Source organism: Lagopus leucura, unplaced genomic scaffold (assembly GCF_019238085.1).
Source record: "Lagopus leucura isolate 7727_CA_CO unplaced genomic scaffold, USGS_WTPT01 Super-Scaffold_73, whole genome shotgun sequence".
Classification (NCBI taxonomy): domain Eukaryota; kingdom Metazoa; phylum Chordata; class Aves; order Galliformes; family Phasianidae; genus Lagopus; species Lagopus leucura.
The window spans coordinates 19,494,281-19,513,878 of NW_024962252.1; the positions used below are offsets into that span (position 1 = coordinate 19,494,281).

General features: G+C 38.0%; 1 protein-coding gene across 1 annotated transcript in view; it reads right to left on the reverse strand.

Moving 5' to 3' along the window:
• The window catches only part of EYS (eyes shut homolog), a 643,894-nt gene that overhangs the window by 620,610 nt on the left and 3,686 nt on the right, over positions 1 to 19,598 (reverse strand). The window contains exon 2 of the mRNA XM_042889745.1: positions 9,461 to 9,565. Coding sequence (XP_042745679.1) covers positions 9,461 to 9,565 — 105 coding nt within the window. The remainder of the gene's footprint in view (positions 1 to 9,460; positions 9,566 to 19,598) is intronic.

Sequence of the window (19,598 nt, forward strand, 5' to 3'; positions counted from 1 at the left end):
TAGTACATACACATATTGCCACTTCTCCTTTTAAGATCTAGTCAGGATCTAAAAATAATTATGCTTTATTAAATTCAATGAACCCCGTTTGAAAATTTTAAGGTACAATGAGAAAAACATAGTAGAAAAGTGTGTAAATCAAAAATACCATCCCCAAAATTGAATTATAAAGGTAGTAAAAAGGTGTCAGTCTAAGACTGAGGACCATTCACTTTTACTGCAGTATCTCTGTTGATAGAAAAATAAATAAATAAATAAATTCAGCTGGGATTCATCCCAACCTTCTCAGCTGGGATTCATCTCATTTCATCTACTTCCAAATTTCACTGTCTAAAATGTAGTTTTCTAAATCCAAGCTCTCTCAGCCTAAGCTCTGGTACAAGAGACTGATACCTCTAATAAAATGTTCATCCCACCTCTGTTCCTCTTGCCTTAGGAATTAAAAAATAGGAAAGGCAATACTTATTTTCAGATTAGTTTCTTCACAACAATGACAACTACACTTTAAACCAACCAAAGTAAAGCAAAAGAAAACAAAACAAGATCTATTGAACTTTCTGGATCAGGTTAATGCCTATAGCAAAAATACAAGCATACGTAAAGTACGTAGTATGGAAGTCTTTAATGTAAATCAGGTCTCACTTGCACTACTATAAAAAAAAAGTAAATAAATATCTTCTATCATGTATTTAATCTGATTTTTTTATAAGGATGAAAAAGAAATATCTAGTCATTGAAATAACATATAATAAAGGTGATTAGTGGCACAGGAATAATGCAGAAATGCTTTTTGAAACTCCAGGAAAGGAGGTTGTCATAGAAACAGCTGCTTTTTAATTTTTTGTTACTACAATTTTATTTAGCTGCTGCTTAATATTTATGTTCTTTTAATAAACTGATCTTCCTCAAGTCATTCTTGATTTTATATTTCTCAGAACAAAATGCTATGTTAAGAACTTTTTGGATTGTAGTCAGTAACTAATGGCATATTCATCTATATTGAAATGTATAAAAATGAAAACTCCTATTTTACTCCTGCACACACTCAGCTGAAAGATTTTATAAGAGAAAGATGCATTAGTCACTGTCTCCATAAAAAGCATTCTAGACAGTATTTTGCCTGGAGTGAAATGAAGGAAAAACAAAACATGGATAAACAGTCCCCAAAATTTGGAACTGCTGAAATTACTTTATTTTACCATAAATGTAACATGTGAAGTAAAAAAGTCAGTTAAGATGATTCATGTATGAAAGTAAAAGGAAAGGAGTTGTAAAGTAAACAAGTAACTACCAAGTTAATTAGAAAAGGATAGAATACTAATATTCAGATGACAAAATAAAAGAAAAAAAATGCTTGCTAACTGGCCTGCCTGCAAGAAATTGAAGTTTAATTAGTCTGTATGAGTGTACCTTCCACAAATAAGCGTTTCTAAATATTAATTATATCAAGCAAAATAAGTACTAAGTACCATTGAGAGAAGAATAGAAAAGCCAACTTTTGCACATCTTCAGAAAAGAACAAACACAAAGGCAAAGAAAGTAACAGTAATTTAATGAGCGATAGAATTATCAAAAAGACAAAAAAAAAGAAGAGAGAATTTAAAAATGAACAGAAGTTTGAGATACACAAATGAAGTATAATGCACAATGAATTAACAAGGCAGTAAAACACATGGGCAATAAATGCCTAACTTCTGCAAATGTGTATGTTATTATTCAAAACAAGAACAGGTCTAACACTCTCCACTGAAAATATTTTCTTTCTAAAAATCCTGATTTACTGCTAGCTAAAAAGTTCTGCGGATACAACAACTTCAAGAAATCCTGGAGCACATCATGGTTTCAAATACTACACTGAGTTTGTTCAGTTATATGCTCTTTGGATTTCTTGACAGCTCTGGTGAAGAACTGAAATCTTTCTGTGCTGAGCCAGGATAATATTAGATTCAGTATCACATGCTAAACTGTGTGTGTACCTACCATCACTGAAATCATCGTCACTCCTTTCATTGATAAGGACAGAATTATTTTATGCTTTTAGTACAGTAACTTTGGAATACGGATCAATTCTTCTGTTAGTGCCGTAAAAGATGGCACAGAGGCATAGTTGTATTGTGTATCATGTTTTCCTTAGTACGTGTAGTAGTGGCTGGATGTTTTCTCATCATTAATGAAACATGCAGATATTTCTCCCTAACAGAAATTAGTCCATTGGGTTCAAACGTGCCTTGCTTTGGGACTCTGGAGCCAGCACAGGGCAGCCCTTGTCCCTCCCGTGCAGACCCTCCACAGCCAACATCTGTCAGTTTACACACAATACACTTTGCACAATCCAGTCCTAGTCTCTCTGGCCTAGATATATAAAACATGAGTAATGAATATGATGCGCCTCAGTTTCTTGTCACTGAATTTCCAGCTTTCTCAAGTATATATCTAGTTTTTGCATTCCAGATTCAAGGACTGAAAACTTGCCTTTGCACAAGAAATGTATGTACCTGTCACACAGTGCAGTGCCCATAATAGTCCATATAATGAGTAAGAGGTAGAGACCATTGTTAGGCTTACCTGTTTTTCCAGAAGCTATTCTTTCAGAAAGGAATTAATATAGAGACCTGAAATTCAATTGGTATATTCTATCCCCCAGAAAAGGATGCCTTTATCAGAGGATGTAGTCTTTATGTTATATTAAAAAACAAAAACTCTGAAGAAATTCATGGTAGGTAATCATGCACCACAATTAATCGATACTGTTCATCAGTTAAATAGAAATACTATTATCTAAAATGACAAAGTTTAACTGTAAAAAGATCTTGTAACATCTCCTGTATAAGGTCTAAGACTCATCAGAATATACCAACAGCCATACCAGCAGTAACCAGTAATTTTTAAGAAATAATGAGAATCCCACCAGCTCTGGAAGGTAATTCTTCTAAAGCTATATTGAACCGCTTTATAGGATGCTCATATGAATGGATTTCATATACTAAATATTCTTTTCTTAAAAAAAAATGATATTATTAATCTTGTTTTATCATCATAAGGAACTAAAATATGGATTTCTGTTTACATGCTCAGATTTTATTTACCTGATTTCAGCAGAAAGACAACAGATACGAAGTGTGCTAACTTTTCTTATTTCTCTTATTTATTATTTCTTTAGAAAGTTAAATTTGTACAGCTGAAGGGAATGTATGTCCCTTCTTATTAAAAACAACAACAACAACAAGCAACAAATTGTTAGTGTCCTCTAAGTTGTATTTATTTATTGGATGAAGGAGTGGAGGGAATTATGATTCTGTACCTTTCTATCAGAGTGAAAACAGATTTCACAGAAGACATATTGCATAGAATCATAGAACTGATCAGGTTGGAAAAGACCATAAAGATCATCAAGTCCAACCATGACCTAACCATACTACTCTAACTAACAATCCTCTTCTAAATTATGTCCCTGAGCACCACATCCAGCATCCTTTCTCCCAGACTAAACAGCCCCATTTCCTTCAGTCTCTCCTCATAGGGCATATTTCCAAGCCCTTTACAAGCTTTGTTGCCCTTCTTTGGACCTGCTCCAACACCTCAATGTCCTTTCTGTACTGAGGTGCCCAAAACTGAGCAGTACTCAAAGTGAGGCCTCACCAATGCCAAGCAGAAGGGCAGGATTACTTACCTAGTTCTGCTCACCACATAATTTCTGATACAAGCCATGATGCCATTGGCCTTCTTGGCCACCTGGGCACACTGCTGGCTCATATTCAGCTGACTGTCCTTCAGTACACCGAAGTCCCTTTCCATCAGGCAGCTTTCCAGCCACTCCTCCCCAAGCCTGTAGGGTTGCCTGGGATTGTTGTGACCAAAATTCAAGACCCAACACTTGGCCCTACTGAAACTCATACAATTAACCTTGGCTTATCAATCCAATCTATCCAGGTCCCTCTGTAGTGCCTTTCTCCCCTCAGCAGATCAACACTCCCTCCCAGCTTGGTGTCAGCTGCAAACTTACTGAGGGTGCACTCAAATCTCTCATCAAGATCATTAATAAAGATGTTAAATAGAAGTGGCCACAGTACTGAGCCCTGGTGGACACCGCTCGTGACCAGCCGCCAACTGGATTTAACTCCATGGGCCACAACTCTTTGGGCCTGGCCATCCAGCTGGTGTTTCACCCAGCAGAGCCATGGGCAGCCAGCTTCTCCACGAGAATGTTGTGGGGGACAGTGTCAAAGGCTTTACTGAAGTCCAAGTAGACCACATTGACAGCTTTACCTTTATCCACAAGCGGGTCACTTTGTCATAGATGCACCACTAAATTCAAATATTCCTTTTAAGACATAACATAAATATATTTAATAAACTGCAAAGCATCAGTATAATTAAAAAAATTATTTTGGCTGCATTCTCTAATTGCAGAAGTATGAAATGTTAGTTTACCTCAGTTTCATTGGAAATTTTTAATTTATTTTTTTATTTATTTATCATGGTACTTTTATTATTAAAAAAGACACCAAATTTTGAATTTTAGGTGGAGAAAACAATAAGTTCTTCACACTTAATCTATGAACATTTCCGAAAATATGATCTATCCTGAAAAGTTTATATGAACATTAATATGACTGGAACATGTAGAGGATTTCCCTAGTAAAGTAGAGCTCTCCTTTCTCATTTCTTGCACACTAGCTTGATCAGCCTATAACTCCACTCTGACAGTAGAATTATCTTAAATCCAGCTGACTGCAAAGTGTTCTGCAACTCCATTCTTCTTTAATATAGTCCTTTACAAAGACACAATATCTGAAGGAGCTGGCTTCAATATCAGAAGCAACATAACTATTAGCATAGTTTTCCCGTTGGGTTAATGAACTAGCTTTTTAGTTATACTAATTATCTAGTGTTTTCTTGAAATTCAGCCGAACATCTAAATCATACAGTACAGTGAAGAATCTAGCCCTTCAAGTCTTTCATCCATCATGTTCACCTCCTCATTTATTCTCACGAGGGCAGTTATGCATTTCCAGACCCAGCACTATATATCATGTGTAACCACATTAGAAAGTGTATATGTATTTATATATATCTTAATAATAATAATAATAAAATTCATACCATTACATCAACTTTGCTTTAAAAAGATGTATAAGATAAAAAGAAGGGTTTTTTTTATTATTATTATTTTTTCCAAAATATTCAGGTTTATGGCTGATTCACCATAGAGCCATATAGCCATCCAGAAGGACCTTGGCAGGTTGGAGAGTTGAGCTGACTAAAATCTTGTGAAATTCATCAAGAAGTCCTGCACTTGTGGAGGAACCATCCTAAGCACCAGGACGAGAGTGGGGTTAGTCTCTTCTCACTGGTGGCAGGTGACAGGATGAGGGGAAATGGCCTCAAGTGAGCACCGTTTGCATGTGGTGCTCAGGGACATGATTTAGCAGAGGGTTGCTAGTTAGAGTAGTACGGTTAGGTTGTGGTTGGATTTGATGATCTTTAAGGCCTTTTCCAACCTGAGCAATTCTATGATTCTATGACATGCTGAGAATTGCTACCTGAGAAGCAGTTCTGCAAAATAGCATCTGGGAGGTCCTGGTAGATACCAAGTTGACCATTAAAAACAATTAGCCCTTGCTTTTAATAAGGCTAATGGAATTCTTTGCTGCATTAGGCAAAGTATTGCCAGCTGGTCAAGAGAGGTGATCCTTCCCCTCTATGCAACATTGGTCTTTTTGTATGCATTGTTAACCTTATCACACTTAAGAAACCTTTCACCCTTTACCACTGCTGTTTGGGAGAAGCTAGGCCAATTAACTGATTAGAGGGACAAGATTTTCCTGCTGGTAAGTGAATGGTATATAAGATGTATGTTGAACACAATAAAGTAGAACTATTCGGAGAACTATTCTGAGAACTATTCTGATGCTACAAGAAACTGTGAGAGCTCTCTAACTCGACTGAGCACCAACACAAGGCCACCAAGAAGATCAAGGATCTGGAGCACCTGTCCTGTGAAAAGAGCCTAAGAGATTTGAGACTGTTCAGCCTGATGAAGAAGGGGCTCAGGGAGGAAATTATGAATGTGTACAAATACCTGAAGGGTGGAGGCAAAGAACACGGAACCAGGATTTTTTCAGGGACAGTCAGAGACAACTAGAACACCAGAGGCTCTGTCTAAACACCAGGAAACAGTTCTAAACACCAGGAAACAGTTCTATATTCTGTAGGTGTCAGAGTACTGGCACAGGTTGCCCATAGATTGTGCAGTCTCCTCCTTGGAGATCTTCAGAAGCTGCCTCAGGGCAGCCTGCTCTGAGTATCCCACTTGAGCATGGCTTGGACCAATTGGTCTCCAGATGTCCCTTCCAACTCTGTGATTCAGGAAATGCTGTTTCTGCAGCATTCCTCCACTATTAAGCCTAAGCTAAAAGGTAATTCATCGCTTTACTTCTAAAATGTACATCAAAATAACTTATGCTCTAATAGCCTCAAATAAATGGCATTACTGTTATGGCATAATTTGAAGGAAAAAAAATATTTTTAAGCTCATTATTTTAAATTCATTACAAGTATGTAACTCCTAATGATAACTCACCTTTGAAGATTTTAGTCAAAGAAATGATATTGCTTTTTACGTGACATGCTACTGACATATTTACTGTCCAACACCGTTATTCTAATCTTTATTTAGGAAAATGGAGTTATGACTCAGGCTAAAATAATTTTAGTACAAACAGAAATAGAACCTCCACCACGCTCAGTGTAAAGCTCTGTTCCTTATTTTTAGCATATTTGATAATGTTGAGAGGTCTCTTGTGGAAAGACATCAGGAACCTAAAAGTAAGATACAGTATGAGACTGTTTCAGACAACAGGGACCAAAGCAGAAAAGTGAACAGATAAAAGCTGTCTAATGGATACCAAAGTATTCCAAACATAAACGGGCAGTAAAAAAGAGGTTAATTGCTGTCAGAAAGACAGTTGTGGATCCAAATGTGTTCATTTATCAGAATCTGATAACTAGGGCATATTCAAACTCTCTGTTGTCCCTTACATCTTTATAATTCATATAATATTAATCTGGAGACTTTTTAAAATTATTTGTTTAGCTGCTTTCTAAAAGTCTGCTATTAAAGACCATATACTGAGTGGATCTGTTGTCTCAGAAAACAATATGGCACTTTTCACATGAAAGTACTGAAGAATAAATTGTTATTTTTCACTTAAGGATTAATTAGAGTAAGCTGCCCTATCTTACAAATTGATGCTTTTATTGGGACCAAGACAGCAGCAAAAATATCCAGTAATACAGTGATTTTTATTTTCTATTTAATCATTGCAATATCTTTGAGAGATACATTTGCTTATCTACAGCTTCATCACCAGAATATGAACTGTGGATATTAATTAATTTACCCTCAGGCAAAAAATGAATTCATATAATATTTAGCTTAAAACTCTCATCTTTTCAGTTCACTGTTAGGCATGTACACCACTACACAGTTTTTGTCATCTCTAACTCAGCTTCTCATAACATTATTAATGTCACTGCAAATGCAAGTACAGAAAATCCTGACTATCTTCAAGAATAACTTATCACCTCTGTTTCACTGACAGTTACTCAATCCTTTGATAATGACAAATGCTATTTATAGTATTTTTGGAGTCAGTAGAATGAAACTCTAATTTTTTTCTTTTGTCTACTACATAAACCTCGCTGTTCCTAACAAATCAATGTATTATCCAAATCACATATATACACACCAAAAATAGTAATAAAACTTCATTGGATGAGCCCAGTTTACAGTATATCATACCTCTAAAGAAGGACATGCAAATGAGTTACTGAGACAATGTCAACAATAACTTGCTCTCCTATCAATGACACGTTCTACTGTGTGAAAAGCATTTTCCTTTCAGATCTGTGCAAAGAAGTACAAGATGGATACTTCTGTCTAAAGTTCCACCCCCATGTAAGAGTGTTAGCAAATGGGAACTAAACAGAAGATAGCAGAGCAGTACATTGAATATGAAAATCCTCATATCAAAAGAACACAGGAAATATTGTTTATGATAAGTATTAGCTACAGTCCTAATTCAGTAACAGTTGAATACACATGTATATGAAGCACAAGAACAAACACAAAAACAGTGCCTTGCATTTGAATATTGTCAATTCAATATTGCCTACAGTTCCAAATTCAACTGAATACTACTCGTGAAACATTTAAAGATCTTTTGATACCAAGTCTAAAGTGCTTTTAAAACAATTATTTAGCTTAAGAGGGATGGCTGAGGACATGTTTCATCCTTCTGACATTTTCAGGTTTTACAGATTTCTATCAGTTTCTTTTCTAAACACCTCAGTACTTCTGTAAGCCCTCTGAGAATACACATATGTATAAACAGATTTTCTAAACTTGTTTTCCACAGTAATAATGCCTGAATATACATGTAAAAATCAAAAACCTTTCTATAAAATTTATCAGTAATTTATTATCTGTATTTATAGGTGAACTTATCAGTCTTTATTTCAGCCTCCTTTGGCCTTTATGCTCATGAAAATTTGAGGAAGCCTACTGATCTTAGCTTCAGGGTTTCTAATCTCAGGAATTTCTACCACATTGTTTTCCATGTTTTCTTAACATGCATACCATAACTTGCAAAATCACAAATTATTCAGTGTATATATGTCTCGCTCCAATTTATAGGAGAGAGATGAGGTTCTTTAATATCTGTATACCCGGTGTGAGATTAAGAAACAACGGTTAAAATATTTTCATCATGATATATATCATTATCACAACATTATCATCATATATCATTAACAAAATATTCAGCATCACATTTATTTCTCCTTTTATTTTGTTGCATTATGTTTATATATTTTATCTTTTATTTATTTATTTATATATTTACACTGTATGCTCAATACAGTTGCTGCCTGATTTGTCTGGCACGTCCTTTGTATCCAGCACCACATCTGCCACTCTCATGCAATATTGTGGATACTTAAGGGCACCTCAGATGGCACAAAATGCACATACTCAGGCAACCTGACTGATCTCATGCATAACTTATATCAGTGTGCAATTCTTTTAGGTGTGAATAGTGCAGCAAATGTAATTGGATTCCAAAGACCAGGAATTTGGATATTTGTAAATTTCAAAATATTTTACTGTCTGAAATGTACAATTTCATCAATAAATGTGTTGCAATAAGGTCAAATGTATAAATAGACACTAAATTAGAATTAGAAATCTCCAGTTTTGTTGTATTTACATATTTAAGCATCATGGCACTCACTGATACAATTTTAACTTTCATTAATTTAAATAACTAGATCTGTACTTTTCAAAATGCAAGCAAGGTGCTTTAACCATATGAGATTTCATAGCATGTAAGTTATAAACGTGGAACTTACACACAATGTCAAATTAACAACTGTACTAAAAATATATATGAGCACCTACCTAGAGGGCAATTGCATTTGAAGCCATTTATGTCCTCTTCACAGGTTCCTCCATTCCAACAGGGTCTGTCTGGACACTCGTTCACATGAGCAGTACATGTTTTTCCTGTAATTTTGTATTAAAATAAATAAATGAATAAACAAATAAACACTATGGCCTGTTCAAATCATAAGGATATATTTATAATGGAAAAGGACTACCTGATTGCCATAGTCTGAACGCTGACCTCACAAGTCAAAGTGTACTTACTTGAGTATACACAGACACTGATAGGCATACTTCACGTCACTAATTTTTCTGCTGTTTTCAAGAAAGTCCACTGAAAACATGTCAATTGTGAAAAAAGAAAGCTTTCCTGGTAAGGGTATGCACAGTCCTGGAGATTTTTCCATTATACAAAATTACTGTATCCAGGCAATCTTTGTTCAGTTATGTCAACTGTTTTCTTTCATTTCACTCATTGTCTCCTTCGAAAAAGAATGGTAAAGTGTCACTGCATATGAATAGCAGACCAACATCAATTTACAGTTAAGTGTAACAGTAGACTTCAAACTTCTGCAGAAAATCATCAGTACTATAATACTAGATATTCCTTTCTCCATGTAACACAAAGATAGAGGGTAATAAGTCACTGAAGAATATTTAATGAAACAAAATGCAGATGTTAGTTAATGTAATAATTAAGAGCTGTGGCGAGAAGCATAATTAAATGCAGATTGGTAATCTACACAGGTGTTGCCTTGATTTGTTAACAGGAAAAGGTATTTCCAACCACAAGAATGTGGGGAAAAACAAACAAACAAACAACAAAACAAGTAAGAATATATGCTCAGTGCCTATCATAGGTCATCAGTGTATAAATCAACTGGATCTTTCTGTAAACCTCATGGAAGAGTATAAAAAAACAAAAAGAATTCTGAAATTGCCCTGTGTTCTTTGCACTGAGAAAAATATTTGATCTCTTATCCTCAAGACAAATATATGCCCTCTCATACAGTCATACCTATCAAAGAGAATCAGCTCCCAAAACCTGCGTTTTGCCACTCAAGCTATCTTCCATATCAACTAGAAATAAAGAACTTGCACTGAAGAAGTCCATAGTAGCATTGAGATTCCCTTCCCCACTTAAACTGATTGTCAGAATGACTTCTATTAGTTTTTTCCTGCATCTAACAATGCTCTGCTTTGGCCTTAATATTTTGAGAAATCTCAAGAAAAAAAAGGGACACATATATAAAGACAAAGAAAAGTAGGTAACTCAGTAAACCGAGGACAATCTGCTTGATAGCAGCAGCTGCTGAATGTTGCCCAGCATGCTGTGATGCTCTCCATCATATTTGAAAAGTCGTGGCTGTCAGTGAGGTCCTGAATGACTGGAGAAAGGGTCACATCACTCCCATTTACATGAAAGGGAGTGAGGAGAACCCCAGGAACTACAGGCCAGCGAGTCTCACCTCTGTGCCTGGAAAGATCACGGAACAGATCATCCTGGATGACATGCTTGATCACATGAGGAATGAGCGTGTGATCCGAGACAGCCAGCATGGCTTCACCACGGGAAGTCACGCTTAACCAATCTGGTGGCCTTCTATGATGGAGTGACAGCATTGGTGGACAAGGGAAAGGCGACCGATGTCATTTACCTGGACTTGAGCAAGGCCTTTGACATGGTCCCCCACCACATGCTCATCTCCAAATTGGAGGGATGTGGATTTGATGGGTGGACGACCCGATGGATAAGCAATTGGTTGAAAGGCCGCAGACTGAGGGTGGTCATCAATGGTTCTGTGTCCAGGTGAAGGCTGGTAACGAGCAGTGTCCCCCAGGGGTCTGTCTTGGGACTGGTGCTCTTTAACATCTTTATCAATTACATCGATGACAGAATCAAATGCACCCTCAGCAAGTTTGTTGATGACACCAAGCTGAGAGATGCAGTTGACACAGTGGAAGGAAGGGATGCCATTCAGAGGGACCTTGACAGGCTAGAAAGGTGGGCCTGGGTGAACCTGATAAGGTTCAACGATGCAAAGTGCAAGGTTTTGCACTTGCACCAGAGAAATCCCAGGCATCCATACAGATTGGAAAGATTGGTCCTTGAGAGCAGCCCTGCAGAGAACAACCTGGGGGTCTTGATGGATGAAAAGCTTAACATGAGCCAGCTGTGTGCTCTTGCAGCTCAAAAAGCAAATGGTATCCTGGGCTCCATCAGAAGAGGGGTGGCCAGCAAGGACAAGGAGTCCCCCTCTACTCTGCTCTTGTGAGGCCCCATCTGGAGTACTGTGTACAGGTATGGAGCCCCCAGTATGAGAATGGCAGAGCTGCTGGAGAGGGTCTAGAGGAGGGCCACAAAGATGATAAAGGGACTGGAGCACCTCTCCTTCAAAGACAGGCTGAAGGAGCTGGGCTTGTTCAGCCTGGAGAAAAGAAGGCTGTGGGCTGACCTCATTGCAGCCTTTCAATACCTAAAGAGAGCCTACAAAGAGGAGGGGAATCAACTCTTTGAAAGGGTTGATAACTGCAGGACAAGGGGAAATGGTTTTAAATTGAGAGAGGGGAGATTTAGGTTGGATGTCAAGGGGAAATTCTTTACAGAGAGAGTGGTGAGGTGCTGGAACAAGCCGCCCAGAGAAGTTGTGGATGCCCTGTCACTGGAGGTGTTCAAGGCCAGATTGGATGGGGCCCTGGGCAGCCAGATCTAGTATTAAATGGGGAGGCTGGTGGCCCTGCATGTGGCAGGGGAGTTGGAGATTCGTGATCTTTAAGGTCCCTTCCAACCCTGCCCATTCTGTGATTCTGTGACATCAGGAGTACAGACATTTGGAACTGGTCAAAATAAGACATTTTTAAAGTTCTTTTTATATTTGTGGAGTTTATCTGGGGTTCTGAAAAAGAAACAGTACTATATTCAACCTTTTGGATCTAATTCCAATGTTTTCTTTTCTTATATATTCTAGTTCAAGCCTTTTCCCATTGTCACAGAATAAAGTAATTTTCTTTTAAGAGATACACTGGAGACACACAGACTCTCTTCTCCACAAACAAGTGGAGAGTAGAACAGTTTCCTGTAGGAGTCAATAATCTGGCCACAAACCATTGGTAAACTGTAATATGTGCAAGAAAAAAACACCTGAAACAGATTCTATCACTTCTCTTAAGCTGTAGCATACTAATGGATACATGTTTAATTATTTGTTTTTAAAGTAAGTCTAAGGGAATTTTTTCTTGATTCTTCAGCATCAAAGGTATCTTTGTGAACTGTAGAGTACCATAATTTGAAGATTTATGTATCAACCCATTCACAAATGTGGACAATTTTTAACCATCTCTTTTTTTATATATTGTATTGCATTGAATTTTATAGAAGTGGAGAGAGGGAGCAGGAGAGATGGAAAATTTGATTTGGGGTACCAGTCAATTGCATCTCAACTTCTGATAATGAGCTCTATACCTTTCAGCTGAGCACTTACAGTGAAATCCAGTTCCCTAAATGTTGACATCAGATGCCATATAGAATATTCTGTATTCAGCCTCAAGAAAATAGTCCTTAGGGGATAAAATGAACTCTAAGTAGAGATAGACATAACAGTTTTATAACAGTACCATAAATTGGTACCATTAGGCTGGCAGTCCTGATGGGATAGTAGGAAATAAGAGAATGGAATAAAGACAGAGTGGGCAGCTGTGAACTGTGCAGTATTTCCAAAAAATAACAAAAAATAGTGTGCACTTGTCAAGTTAATCCTTTGAGGAATTTAAAAGCAAAATGACAAACTGATGAACAAACCAAAAGGTTAATTCTGTGGCCATGTTTTGACTGAAATACAATGCCTGGGGAGTCCTGAGAGGATGATGAAATAATGAAGGCTGAAGAAATTTGAAGCTTGAGATGAACACTGGAGTTTTAGCTGTGCTGAGGAGCAGTGACAAAATCTAATTGTGTGCAGAAAATCTAGGAAAAGAGTCAAAGCCATTCTCCCACTGAAGTCTAACAGGAAGGAGTGATTCAGTCAATATAAGATAGGATGCAGAGAAAGAGAATTTATTTTTTGTGAATTTATGTGAAAAAAATATCTCTCAATCTATAGCTTGGATTTTCCTATTAGTGATATTGGAAACTGAATTTCATTTCTAATATCACATTTATTACCATTATTTTAGGACTTTATTAATACAATTTTTTTCTTAATGTATTAATCTGTAATGCAACACTCCATATATTAAAATATTTAGTTCGAATTTAGATAATTAATCCCAAATATAAATGTCTAGATCAGTCCTACAGAATAAAGGTACAATGTTATGCATGTTATATATGTTCTACACTATGGTGCAAAACAATCTGGTATTTTGCTTTTATTTATTTGTGACTATGCTCAATGTGTGTGAATTACGTTTCTCACTTAAAAGGGAATTCGGAAAAAAATAAATAAATCCCTACTCTGATAACAGTAGTGTTGATTTTTATGATTGGAAGCTGTAATTACAGCTGTATTACTTCAGTTGACAAAGAAGCAATTACATGCCACTCAGCCTTAACTGAGTTATCAAGCATGCAGAATACTTTTTGTATAACTGACGAAAACATTTGAAAAATCACTGACTGATGTACAACTTTCCTCTAGCTATTCATACTTGCAGAATACTTTAGAAATTTTTGAAACATTCCAGCTGAACATACCCTTAACACATTAAACAGTTCACTGGTTTCCGTATTTTTGTTTTTGTTTGTTCGCTTCAAATTAGCAGTGCTTTTTACATCCACATCCAAGACATTAGCTTCCATAGATTTCTATTACCATCCTCTCCACATCAGTTTTGTTTTCCTCCTACTTTTGCTATCTAGCCACTGAAAGGTACACTGTTAACAGATGTGATTTACCAACTAAATGTTAAAAGTGCAGTTTTAAAAATTCTGTACACCTCAAAAAAGGCTAGGGAAATAACTACTTTTTTTTCTTCTCTTGAGTTAGAAAAACCCTCCTGTTTTAGTACACATTCTTCACATCAAAAGAATATGTAGTGGATGTAAAGGTACATCTTGTGAAAGGACTGCACCAAAAGTAATTCCTCCTATTATTTTGGCCCATGATGTCAGAGGCAGATGTTGATGGCATGGCAGTAGTGGTTAAACCTTTGGTTTTATTCGGTTATATCTTGTTGCTGTGTTACAGATGGCAGCAGAGAGACAGTAGGACAAAATGACACCTGATGTGGAAATGCATATGAAGCAAAGATATGTAATTGAATTCCTTCATGCAGAAGAAATTGCACCCACTGACATTCACCTATGCTTGCTGAACATTTGCAGAGACCAAACAGTGGATGAGAGCACAGTGAGGTGCTGGGTGGAGCATTTCAGCAGTAAAAACAATATGAAAATAAATCATGCTCCAAGCAGCCATGCACAGCTGTCACACCACAAAATGAAGAGTGTCTCAACCAGCTCATCTGCATGAATCAACAGATTGTGGCCACAGAATTGTGTACTGAGCTGAATATCAACTTCAATGCATTGGAAATGATGCTGGCAACATTGGAATAGTGTAAAGTTTGTGCTCAGATGTGTCTCGTGTAAGCTCAAGCAAGAAAAGAGAGAACACCATATTGAAGTTTGTCAAGCCCTGTTGAGCTGAAGGTGAGAATTTCCTGCATCGCACCATTACTGGTGGCGTCATAACTATGAGCCAGAGTCAAAATGGTATCTCATGGAGTGACAACATGTGAATTCCTCTTGAAGAAAAGGTTCAAGACACAGCCCTCAGTGGGTAAAGTGATGTGCACTGTCTTTTGGGATAGAAAATGGGTGATCCTTCTGGATTTTCTGGAACCCGGTCAAAGCAGCAACTCTGACAAATTGCAATGCTGACTATGTTGAAGGCTCAAATTTAGAGTCAGACTAGTTCTGAAACAGTGGGTAACCTCTGCTGGTGCAGTTTTTTAGAAGTGCAACTTACAGGCTCTTTTTCCTCAGTGGCAAAAATCTATAGCTAATGGTGGTGGCAATAAAGAAAAATAGAATTTTGTTGCTGAGAATTGGTTCTATCAAAGAGTGCTATTTTGCTCGTTGTATCTGTGGTATTATCCATGGAAATAAATAAGAATCATTACCTTCAGAGCAACCTATGGACATTCTGTGATCTATTGACAATAGCTAGTTCTTGTGGTTACGTGCCCTAATAGCGGCACTAAACTGACCATTGCATCTGGCAGAACGCCTGTCTTCAAACTTCTTGTTGACAGTTGTGTGAGAATCCTTCTTAGTTTTTTTTTTGGCTCAAAGCTTGCTTCCCGAGGTTTTTCTTGTGATAAGACTCTGAGTGACTTGTCAAGGAGGCAACTGATGGGTGCTAACTGTGTGACAATCAATATCGCTTTGGGAACATTTGCAAGCCCCTTCCCCCAGAGCTGCTTGCTCTGTAGAAGAGCGGAAGAGAGTGCTCAGGAGTGTTCACTGGCGTAAGATCTGGCCTGTGGCCAAACCGCTCCAGCTAAGTATGGAAGGCTGGGGGATGATACCATTGTATCTTGCGAAGGCAAGATGCAAGTTGGTGTCTCCCTGCTTCCTCTTATCTGCTGGCAAGGCCAGAAAGATAAGAACAAAGGAGGTTCCTGCTGAGATCCCAGAGCCAGAAGCTGCCACCGCAAGGAGAACTGACTCAACCACCTTGGGTTTGAGCTGCCACTCGAAGGAAAGCTGACTCGACCACTTTGGATTTGAGCTGTCACTCCAAAAAGAGCTGACTCAACCACTTTGAAGCATTGAAAAAGGGCCATCATCACCATGGTTGTCGTTGTCGTGGGCAACAGGACAACTCTGCCTGACGACCCACCGCTACTGAGGATCAAAGACTGAACTACGAACCTCGCTGGATCTATGGTGGTGACTATCTCCCTCTTGCTGCCTATAAAGACTCCTTGCTTCTTCTTTTCTATCTTTTCTATCGCCCTCCTTCCCTTCCCCCATTACCCTAATTCATAATAGTGTCCGTTCTCCCCTTCCCCATTTCCCCTGATTAAGATTTGTAATAAACTGGTTGGACCAACATTTGAACCGTTGCTTCTTAATCTCACGCCGGGTATATAGATAATAAAAGAACCTCCTCTCCCTCCAATAAATTGGAGCGAGACAAGTTGCTTGGGAAATTTAAGAATTCAAGACTTCCATGTAGGAAGGCAATATCTGAACAGTATTTTTTAAAATGATTCAGAGAAAAGAAAAGAATCTATAAGGCTAATGTGAGATTACGTTTTATGAACATGCTAGAGAGGAAAACAGCTGGAAAAGCTGGACACATACTGTGCAGCCATTATCTTTTTCAGTATGCAGCTAATTTAGCTACACATTTGAAATTGATGATGAAAAACTTCTTTGAATATCTGATAGAAGAACTAATTAGCTACAAATTACTTTCATCATCAAAGTATGTTCATATAAATATTTTCTGGGTTTACGCTTAAGTTTAACATTAATAGAACATTTCTAAAGATAATTAGTAGTAGAACATAATATTCAATTGGTTATTTAACAAATCATAGCTTCAGGTCTGAATTCCTATTTACAATTTACAGTGTTTATGTCATCAAATTATGAAGTACAGGCAGAATATTAAATCTCATAATGAGCTAAGTCTACTTCCCTTGACTCCACAGTGTTCCTTGCCATATATAAAATTGCAGTGTTCTTAAAATACCTAACAAATTATTAGAGATGCTCACTCTTGTAAATACAGCCTGATGCCACATTTTCTGCAGGAGCACTGATGACACTGGGGAAACAGATCATTCTGTGGGAACTTTGAAAATCCTTGTGAAGAGATATAACTTAGGACCTCCTACAGATGCTGACAGAAATCCGGCAGGTACATGAAGCGCTGCATTAGCAATAATACCATAACATACTTTGTTTAAAGTAATTGTGCTATTTTAGCAAATTAATACTTGCTGAAATTTTCAGGTAAGTGTAACTGGAGATCTAAGATAAAATAAGGAAACTATTTTCATTCAAAAAGTAAAGAATGAAACCTCATTGATTATGGCATTGGAAGTCTGCACCCTTCAGTAGTTTAAGCTGTGGATGTTTTATTTCTGCTGACAGAAGATCCAAACCTCTCTCTTCATCTGAACTAACTGGACTATTCTTAAATATTTTAGAATATTTGCAAAATTAATATTTTTCTCAATCTAAGAATAAATTTAACTTCATATTGTTCTCAAGTTAAATATTCAGACATTAGAGTAAAACATGTTACATGTAAATATCTGTATTTGAATGATATCCATTTTATAAAACTGTAATAATTACTTTTAACATTTTTCTGAAAAACTGAATTCATGCAAAAAATATCAAAATACCACATTTCATTTGCATTCTTGGGGAAATATTTCAAAGTCAAGGTGAATCATGAAGAGAATAACAATTAAACAGAATAAAACTTCATATTTCTTCTGCATTTTTGACAATTGATACAAATCTGAGAACTTAATTCTATTTCATATAGTCATTCTATTTTTCATACACCACCACTGAATTCTTGAATCTGATTCATTTTTTCTTTTTCTACAGATAAAATTTTAAGGTAACTGAGGATGCATAGAATTAGAAATTTAGGAAATCTCTTTATGGGCAGTATGAAGGAACTGACTAGTCTAAACTTGAAAAGAAGGAACTAAGGAGATGCAACCTTTCATTTTATAAAAATCTTTATAAAGACATTCTCTGTGCCCATTTTTTATGTTAAAAAAAGCTTTTGAATAAACATAATATTACAATGAGTTTGAATGAGTTTTACAATGAGTCTTGGAAGACGGGGAAGGTGCCTGAAGACTGGAAGATAGCCAACGTCACCCCGGTCTTCAAAAAAGGCAAGAAGGAAGACCCAGGCAATTATAGGCCAGTCAGCCTCACCTCTGTCCCTGGAAAGGTGATGGAACAGCTTGTACTGGATGTCATCTCCAGACAACTGGAAGAAGAGGAGGTTATCAGGAGTAGTCAGCACGGATTCACAAGGGGGAGGTCGTGCTTGACCAACCTGGTAGCCTTCTATGATGTTGTCTCTGGCTGGGTGGATAGGGGGAGAGCAGTGGATGTAGTCTACCTTGATTTCAGCAAGGCATTTGATACTGTCCCCCACGACATCCTTATAACAAAGCTGAGGAAGTGTGGGATAGATGAGTGGACAGTGAGGTGGGTTGAGAACTGGCTGACTGGCAGAGCACAGAGGGTCGTTGTTGGTGGTGCAGAGTCCAGTTGGAGGCCTGTAACTAGCGGTGTTCCTCAGGGGTCTGTGCTGGGTCCGGTCTTGTTCAACATCTTCATCAATGACCTTGATGAGGGGATAATGGCCACCCTCAGCAAGTTTGCTGATGATACGAAGCTGGGAGGATTGGCTGACACGCCTGAAGGCTGTGTTGCCATTCAGCAAGACCTGGATAGGCTGGAGAGCTGGGCAGAAAAAAACCGGATGAGGTTTAACAAAAGCAAGTGTAGAGTCTTGCATCTGGGGAGGAATAATTGCATGCACCAGTACAGGTTGGGGGATGACCTGCTGGAGGGGAGCTCTGCAGAGAGGGACCTGGGTGTCCTGGTGGACGACAGGTTGGCCATGAGCCAGCAGTGTGCCCTTGTGGCCAAAAAGGCCAATGGCTTACTGGGGTGCATTAAAAAGAGCGTGGCCAGCAGGTCAAAGGAGGTGATCCTCCCCCTCTACTCTGCCCTGGTAAGACCTCATCTGGAGTACTGCGTCCAGTTCTGGGCTCCCCAGTACAAAAAAGACAGGGATCTCTTGGAAAGAGTCCAGCGGAGGGCCACGAAGATGGTGAAGGGCCTGGAGCATCTCCCCTATGAAGAAAGGCTGAGTGAACTGGGTCTGTTCAGCCTTGAGAAAAGGAGACTGAGAGGGGACCTGATCCAGGTCTATAAATATCTAAGGTGTGGGGGGCAGAATGGCGAGGCCGGACTCTTTTCAGTGGTGAGTGGAGACAGGACAAGGGGAAACGGCTGGAAACTGCAGCATAGGAAGTTCCGCACAAACATGCGCAAGTACTTCTTTACAGTGAGGTGACGGAGCACTGGAACAGGCTGCCCAGGGAGGTGGTGGAGTCTCCTTCTCTGGAGATGTTCAAGACCTGCCTGGATGCC